Source organism: Rousettus aegyptiacus, unplaced genomic scaffold (genome assembly GCF_014176215.1).
Source record: "Rousettus aegyptiacus isolate mRouAeg1 unplaced genomic scaffold, mRouAeg1.p scaffold_m13_p_2, whole genome shotgun sequence".
Classification (NCBI taxonomy): Eukaryota; Metazoa; Chordata; class Mammalia; order Chiroptera; family Pteropodidae; genus Rousettus; species Rousettus aegyptiacus.
The window spans coordinates 87,546,601-87,555,836 of NW_023416295.1; the positions used below are offsets into that span (position 1 = coordinate 87,546,601).

At 37.8% G+C, this 9,236-nt stretch overlaps 1 protein-coding gene across 3 annotated transcripts in view; it reads right to left on the minus strand.

The window, feature by feature from the left end:
• CNTNAP5 (contactin associated protein family member 5) overlaps positions 1-6,375 on the minus strand; it is a 723,905-nt gene extending 717,530 nt beyond the window's left edge. For all 3 annotated transcript variants that reach the window (XM_016161356.2, XM_016161355.2, XM_016161357.2), the window contains exon 1: positions 6,171-6,375. In XM_016161356.2, the coding sequence (XP_016016842.2) occupies positions 6,171-6,252 (82 nt within the window). In that variant the 5' untranslated portion in view covers positions 6,253-6,375. The remainder of the gene's footprint in view (positions 1-6,170) is intronic.
• Between the last annotated feature and the right edge of the window lie 2,861 nt (positions 6,376-9,236).

Below are 9,236 nucleotides of genomic sequence, written 5' to 3' on the forward strand. Positions count from 1 at the left end.
TGTTGACTTACTTTTCATTTCCCTCAAAGAGCCTGCCTTGAGGCCCCAGCCACTCTTAGGTGGTCTTTTTGTGCCTTGAATTACATCTTTTTCTTATCTTTGTTACAGCATTTAACATTTTGACATGATTAAAAATTCATTTTTCTAGCTGCCCATGTTCAAATTTCCTTGAGGTCATGAACTCTATCTCCTTATTCATTTTTATTTCTCTAGAATTATTTAAAAATACTTGAGTTCTAGAAAGAGAACCTTTATTTGGGGATCATTTATTCATGTTTTTCAAATGATCAATACACACAAACCATTCATACTTAAAGCCTCTCCCAAACACAGCTTTAAAAGATGACATTGGAGACCGAATAGTGTTATCAGAGTAATAATGTTATAGGTTTGCAATAAAATCATGTATTTCCAGTGATTGGCTTCTAAACCCCATTAAGTAAAATCCAAAATTTTCCTTTCTATACTGAACCCTGAGCTATGAATAGAAATTTTTGAAGTAATATATTTGTAAATCTTCATACTATATATGAAACACTCATTAAAGTTGCAAAAGAAAGTTAATAAAATTAGCTTAAAATTTGTATCAAGGTCAGGTGGATGAAGAGGACTTCTTTCTCATTAGGAACCAATGGCCACTGACACACAAGTAGGATCAGGTCAGCAATGAAGTCATGGATATGTGCAAACCTGTATGAGTGCACTGGCCCATTCTTCAGTTCCCATATTTAAATGAATGATCTGAACTTCTGCTCTTTCACTTAATAGCCCCACATGCTAACTACTTCTTGGCCCCTCAAAAATAATAGTAAGTAATACTTGTTAATTTAAAAAGTAAACATAAAAATCAATTTTAAAATATTTTAGCCACAGAACCATAGAAGATTTTAATTTAGAAATAAAACTTTTTAGTTGGAAACCATTCATTATCTCATCCATTCATTTATCCAATGTTTTAGTTATTGAATATAAACATTTAAATTAAATATGATAATCAGGGAACTTGCCATTTAATCAAGGAGACAAGGATTATAAGTGCTATAGAAATATAATAGTAATATGTAAAGGCACCTGACACAGCCAGGGGAAAGCATGTGTGTCTGTCTATCTGTCTGTTAATGTGTTTAATCACAAGTCTTCATCAAGGCTATGACCTTTCTCTATCAAGTTTTTATGGGAACTTGTAAAAATATATAAAGCATCTGGTGCACATCCGGATACGAGGCCTCTTATTATTGATCAATGTGATATTTGTCATCTTGCAAGAAATCTAGATTACGAATGTTTAGTTGTTTTTTCAGGTATGACTTAGCAGTTGGCTCTTATGGAAACTGTGACCTTCAGGCTCTTTGCTAAGAACAGAACTACAGAGACTAACCACAGGAATATCAAGGCAACTTTCCACAGATGCTCACACAGATTCCAACCAAGTGCATGGGAATTAATGTCACATCACACAAAGAGTGTGGTCTTTGGAAATAGATATAGTTCCAGATCCTGATGTTTTTTTATTGCTTAGCATTAAAATCCTGGAAAGATTATTAATTTCTTTTAACCTTAAGTTTACTCATCTGTAAAGTAGATTTAATAAAGTCTACCTAGTTATGCTGCTTGACCAAATTATGTGGAAACAGCATTTGAAGTGAAAGATACAAAGTGCATAGCGGTTAGTAGAAATTAAAATCCTATTTATTATGTTGTTATTCTAAATATAATTGCTTCACAATTTTGAGTATAATCATCCTAGGAGTATCCAAATGGAATAACCATCAGGCAACATTAGCAGTTAAAGACAAGAATACATTATGACTAGATAGAACCTTAATAATCAATTGATCCAATTCCTTCATTTAATACACCAAGAACATTAGGATAAGTCAATAACCTTTATAAGGACACCAGCCAAACAGTGTCAGAGTTTTGATGAATTAAGACAGCTTCTCTGTGAATTAAATATGACATTATTGGCTCCAAATAAGTATACTGAAGCATCAAAATTAAGTCCTATCAAGTGAATGACTACTGTATTCTGGCATTTAAGGTAACTATACCCTCCTCCCACCTTCCTATATAGTAAGGATGATTAGCTTGTGCATAAAAGCCATATTTCAGCAGATTTCTGACATCTAAGTTAAAGACTTTGGATCACCAACTAAAGGTTTTAGGAACATTTCTAACAATACCACATTACTTTGTTTTGTAATGAATGAGCACTGAAACACAGAGGAACATAGTAGAGAAAAGTAGGTCCCACTAAAGAAAGAAAAGGCAATGGGAAGACAGCAGGGGGGAAAAAACTTGTAATTTATCTAACAGTCATTCATTATTGAGAATAACAGGGAAGGGAGTTATCTTATTCTTAAGGAAATTCGAATTCCTTTAATTCTGTATGTTTTGTGGAAACCGATAGTCTAATTTTTTCATTTACATTTTCCAATTGTGGAAATAGGAATCTGTTTTGGAGATGGGGATTATGTGAAGAGAAAGAGAAGAAAGTTCACACGGATCATTAAAAATAATCCCATTCAAACATGGGAAAATCTTTATGACTTTTCCTAATGAGCATTATATACTTCCTTCACTTCTGCTGACTGCAAATGCCTCAAGGAACATACTGCAAACACTCTCCCGCTAAAAGAAATCAGCCTGATCTTTGCTTATTTATAATATGACCTATTGATTGGGTTTATACATAAGCTTCAGACAACTCAAACTATTGTGCATATCTTTATTTGAAGATCTCTACAAATATGATAGACATTCTTATATATTTTAGATGAAGTTTGGCCTGTGATGAAAGGGCTAGAATGAAGAGTTTTTGGTTTTTCTCTCAAGGCTATTATCTATGTGAACCTAACATGTAGCAACAAACAGATAAGATGCTTGGAGAGCATGCAGAGTTACTTATTAGTCAAAATTAAGACTTTATAATTGTATAACATCTGATTATTAATAAAATGAACAGTGACCTTATAAGTGTTCTGTGCATTCTTTTTGTCCCATTATAATGTTCTTTCAGCATACCTAATATTTGAAGAATCTCCTCAGTAAAATTTTAAGCAGCTGTTCTGTTTGGGAGTAGATATATATCCCAACTACTGTTTTACACCCAAACATGTGAACACAGGAAGGATGCATAACCTGATGGGCATTTGATATCTTAGATGTGGCACAACTAGGGCTAGAACTCCTTAGCATTTCAAACTCCTGGTTTCACTTCGCCCAACTATCAAAGCACATTGTTTTTTCTTGTGTCAAAGGAGTTGATATTAAATGTAAAAGAGTTTTTCATTTAACATTGGCCTATCAGATCTACATTTGAAATTAACTAATTCCCCTGAGGTAAATCCAAAGAAAGTGTTATAGCTATTTAATATCCTGAAAATTTGGAATGGGGGAATTTCCAAGGTTTTTATTACCAGTTGGTAATTATGTTCTCTGCACAGATTCATAATATCTATACTGTAGCTGGCTTTCTAACCTGACTTTATTTTAATGTTGTTTAATTAGAAATGTATAAAATCTATAATTGGGTAAGCCTTCATTTTTTCTCCTGCAGATAAACATTCAAGTTTTGGTAAGATTATGAGAATATTAATCCCCCTCCCAGACACACACATATTCTACACACAACAATAACAATAGCAAATTATTATTAGAAAAATGAAAACAAAAGTGGTTTTACTTTAACAAAGTTCACAGGTATACACAGATACCATGGAGTATCTTGGTTAACTAATGCATTTTCAAGGCTACCATCACAAATGACATGAAATATCATTTAAAAATATAAACTTGAAAAAAAGAATTTATCCAAATAACTTGTAAATTTGTGCAAATTGACAATTCCTCAACATATTTATATAAATGTTAACAGACTATAGATAGTTGGTAAATCAAAATCTGTATTTAATAAATGAAGTGTGTGGACAATGGATGTCTGGAAGAACTGTGAAATGTTCTTTTTTTCCCTTAGAGGTTCTGCACCACAGGTTCTGAAGATGACAAAGATGTATTGAGTTCAGAAGTAATTTTCTGCTCCTATTCTATTGTTCACAGAATTAATACACTTTGTTCATCATAATAACATTTATCATTATTCTTTAAGAATACTGACCCCAAAATATTTAGCAAGCAGGGTGCATTCAATAGAAATGTTGATTGGAAATCAACTGTCAGTGATGAAATAGTAAAGCTCATTATCACAAAGTTTCATTTTAAATTTCAGAATTAGCTTTATTACTACATCAGTAATGATAAACTTGTATCTTAAATCCATGCCATATAGGTTTTATAAGCATTATTATAACATATTAATCATAATTCAATTAATTTACGGAAAATGTCATTCTACAATTTACATTTTTCCTTGCTCTTAAGAAAATGTACTACATAAGGAAGCCCAAACCATACCTCTATAGTGTATGTTCTATCTATTTGGCCCTTATTCCTCACTCCACCTTTGTATATCTTCAAAATATTCACTGTTTTCAGATAGGTAAAGTGCTAAAGAAAAACGGCGATTCACTGCCACACCTTTGCATCATTAGGACAATACTGACCTCTAGTGTTCTAGGAGGTAGACAGACTGGGTCAGCACCATGCCTAACTTCCTGTTACTAAAGGACTTTAGATGTTTTTCTAAAGCACCATGAGAACAACTTCATTTAAAAAAAGAAAAAGGAGGAGGAGGAGAAGCAGGGGTAGATGGGGGAGGAGGATGAGGGGAAAAAATCAGATTCTAACTTGTCTCTACCTGTTCTCTGAAGTAATTTCTGTATTTATGCCCTTAGAAACCTCTCTTTTAGAGAGGTTGACCGCTTCAGCACTCCTTTACAATGCAAACTTTAAAGAAACCTTTATAAGGCATTACCACGAACTATAGATTCTGGATCTCTAAAACTTCTAGAAAGAAACACTGGCTCTGCTTTGGACAGTTTTCAGAAAATAACATTTGTCTAGTTCTCTTCCCTTGAGGTATAACTCTGGGTTGAGTATCTCTTTCATACAGCCCTCTAGAACACAAGAGTTTAGGCAATGAAGTAGAGGGACTCAGAGTAGTGAGTAGTCTTATTACCTTTCTCTCACGGTGATCATTCAAATCACAATAAATAGTGTTAAAATGTTCCAATACGGTCAAATATTTCCAAGGTTCCAGCGGGATTAGCAGATGGGGGGCAAGCCCAGAAATGAAATAAACCATCTTTGGAAAACACAGATGGCTTAATTGCATTCCTTATCATTTAGGAGTTTCCAGACCTGGAAAACTTCCCTTGCTCTGCCTAGAGAGGCAGCTGATCAATTGACCTTAAACCTCTGATGGTTCTACAGATTTATTCAAGTTTAACTGAAGTTCTTTAAATACCCAATGCAGGTGGTGGATCCCCAGGTGTACAGCCTCCCTACCTATTAAATTAAACACTCTGCACTTGCCGAGGTTCAAGAATAGACAACAGGGTGTACACTTAGTGCACACTCTTTATGTGTTCTTTGGCACAAAGATTCTGAGGGTGGAGTGTGCATCAAAGCTCTTCCTCCTGTACCGGGGACATCCATTGATCTTGTGGTTTGACTACATTGGGCCATGACTTTCAGGCCCAAACTCCCAATCCTGTTTAACCGATGCCCATTGGTTGCAAGATACCTCAACGGGAGGCTTCTGCCTAACAGAGCTGAGAGCCATGTACAGTGAGGCACTGGGCATACTGCAAACCCCAGGCAGCCGCATTCAGAGATGGGCTGCGGTCACCCAGTACGGTGACTGGGAGAATCTCTATCCCTGGGAGCTCAGCCCCAGGCGGTGCATAGAATCTGAACCCGGGGCCTTCTCTGGGAAAAGCCCCGGCTGAGTTCACACAGACATAGAACACAAGCTACCTAAGCCTAAGGAAAAAGAACACTGGAGGCTAAGGCAAAAGATCCTCCTTTCTCCCTTGAACTTTGCAATTTGGAAGAGAGCAAAATATCCATCGGGGCTGGATCATCCGAGCTCTGCTAACTTTTGGGGTGGTTAGAGTGATGGAACCACACCAATCAGCATTTTTTTTTTTTTTTTTACCTTTTCCTCTGCTCAGAGCAGACACAATTGAACACGCTTGGACAGTTAAGTGTCTTTCCAAATGCTATCTTTTCCCACCTCCACCCACCCACCCTCAGCTCCCGGTACTCACAATTTGTCGCTGTTAATCCTAAATGCCACAAGCCGGAGAACAGCAAAGTGAAAACGCTGATCAGCCGTGGTACAGAATCCATTTCCCTCGAGTAAGCGGTCCCTCCCAATCGAATCCAAAATTCGCAGGCGCCCGCCGAGGCTTCTTCTTGCTCTATGTGTGTCTCTTTCTCCTCTGCACCGCTAACCCCTTCCCACCCACCCCCTTGGAGAGGCACTCGCTGCTTCACTCCATCCCGTGTCCGGACGAACTACCAAACCCGTAGCGGATCTTCTCCGCAGCTGAGACTGGAGCTACAGTCCTCGCGACTGCCGCTTGCTGTGCTCGCCGGTCTCGCCCGCCTCTTCCTCCTCTCCCCTCTCCTTAAAGATGCAAATCCAAACCCAACTGCAACCACAGGCGTCCACTCGGCGGACGCTGGAGCTGGAATCAACACCCGGCCGGCGCACGGCTCCTTATAGGCGCGCAGGGTGCGCGGCGCCGCCCCCGACCTGGCCCGCCCTGCGCTCCGGGATCAGAGCGGCCTGGGCCCTTCTGCACCCGACTCCGCGCGGTTCTCCTCCCACCACCGGCGATGAGCCCCGAAACCTGGGAGGCGGAGGAAGAAGGGAAAGAGGAAGGGGATCTTTTTGTTTCTCTCTCACAATCTTCCCCCTTCCCCCCAATTTGGGGGTGAATAAAGGTACTGGAATTTCAACAAGGTTCTCGAGGAACGCTGCGGAGGGGATACTAAAGGAGTCGGAAGAAAAAAAACGCATTCACAAGAAGTAGTATCCCATGCAAAGCTTTGCAAAGAGCTAAAGATTTTTTTTTTTTGCATTTTGCATTTTGCATTTTGCTCCCCCCACACACACACACACACCCGAGAGAAGGCTCGAATAATGCGATTTTATTTCCCCAGTGTTTATTTTATTTTTTTCCCTAGTATGGAAGGCTGATGAGCATTGATACAGATGACACAGGTTTAATGTTATGTCTGCCCCGCTGCTTTCCTGTCCGCACCCTGCTCCCATCTCCCATCCTTTCACCACGTAACACGTCTACTCTCCTCGCTGCACACACATAGTTTAGGGCAGGTACTGCATGCAAGGTGGCCGGCGCTTTAGATTCTGGAGCCCAACTGGTTCGCTGGCGTCTGAGAGAGAAGGAGGGACAAACTGGGTGTGGTAACGATGAGAATCAAAGTAGGGGTCCTGGTTGGCTCATAAGATACCATATCTGAGGGCTCCGCTGGAAAGATTTAAGTTAAAAAAAAATAAAATAAATTGGGGAAAGAGTAGTTTTAGTCTCTTCCTAGAGGCTCCCTAGAGGTTCTGTCTTTGGCTTCTAGTTTACATCTGGTGACTCTCCTGTTTTACTATAAATCAACTTACTTTGTTTTTATTGGAAGCTGTCAGAAAGCTGTCAAACGCTAACATAATGAGGGACCACAATGATTTCTCCTGTGTGAAGCTTACAATCAAATTGGATAGCATCACTTCGGAGGAAGTTGATTTCTCCCTCCCCCTGTCCTCAGCAGTAGCAAATACACAGGCTTATTTTACAAGATACATTCCTGACAATTCTAGGTATATACAGCTGCTAGCTAGCTCACAGCTACAGCAAGTTGAGCTGGGTTTTCAAGCAGCTTCTGCGTGAATCCTGAGGTTACTCTGTGGTTTAGGTTAAAGCTGGACACACATCATTAGGGAACACTAAAAGATAGATGATTGACAGCTGGATTAGCCATACCGTTATTTTATTAGAGAGAAAAGAACAGTGAGGGACCTCTCACTTATTACTAATTGCCCCTCTTGCCTCTTGTCTTTAAGCTTCTAACTGAAAATAATTATGTTAGTTACTAAATTCTTGAGCAAGGGGGGAAGACTTCTCCACGGTCTTTAGTTGTGGGAGAAACGCCATGCCAGGAGATGGTGAATCCTAAAGTATCAAAACTGAGGTGATCCAAGAAGCTGTCCTGTTGGCAGGGGCCAGAGTGAGGAGGGTGCTGGTTTTCAAAGCCCAGCTGGTTGGGCTTTCTTATTCTACTAAGGGCCCCAGGAAGCTAATATGGGATCCCTGACCTTTGAGAATCTCAGGTTTAAAAGCACCTTTGTGGCTATCAAAGAGTCGAAAAAATATATATGAACCATTATCCAGCTTGATATGTTATTTAACACTTAGGTATTTGAAAAAGAAATAAATTATTGCAAATATAATTTATGTTCCTTTTACATTCTTTTTATCGCTCAGTTTAAGAACACTATTTTTGAATTCCCTTTTGAACTCTTGTCTGATCCCATTTATACCTAAAAAGTGAACACACCTTTTTCATTCCTATGCATCATGTTTTTATATTTTTACCACATGTATCTACATTCTTAAACAAAATATAGTGTTGTTTTTTATAGTATTGTTTTGATTGTCTTTAACATACATATCTATCTATCTATTACATCAAACTGTTTCATTTTTCACCTTGTAATTTACTCATTATGTTTTCAGAATTTGCGCACTTGGATTCATGTACTTCTATTTTTTCATTTTAATTTCTGTATTATATTTCTTTCTGTATTATATTTTTTCATTTAACTTTCTGTATTATATTATTTTTATGTTTATACCACAATTCATTCATTAATTCTTCTGTTTATTAATCTACAGATTATTTCTAGTTTATTTTTCTCAATATAAACTATATAATCTTGTACAATCCCTTGGTTTTTCTCAAATAGGTACTTGGGAGTAAATTTTTTTGATCATAGGAAATGCTTATCTTCAGCTTTAGTATGTATTAGTAGTTTCTCTATAAAATTGTGCTACTAATTCATACTCATCTCTGCCAACAGAAGTGTGTGAGGTTTCTCTCAGCTCCACATCCTTACCAACACTTTTAAAACCCCTCAGATTACAAATGTGGAAATGATACCCAGAGAATACAGATCATTAGCCGCTGAGATTAATGTTCTATTATATCATTCCACTTTTTACATTTCTCAAAAAAATATTAGTTAAATAAACTATTTCAAAAATTATGGAAGATGTCGGCTTCATTTTCTAAGAGAATGATTTAACATGACTCTGTAT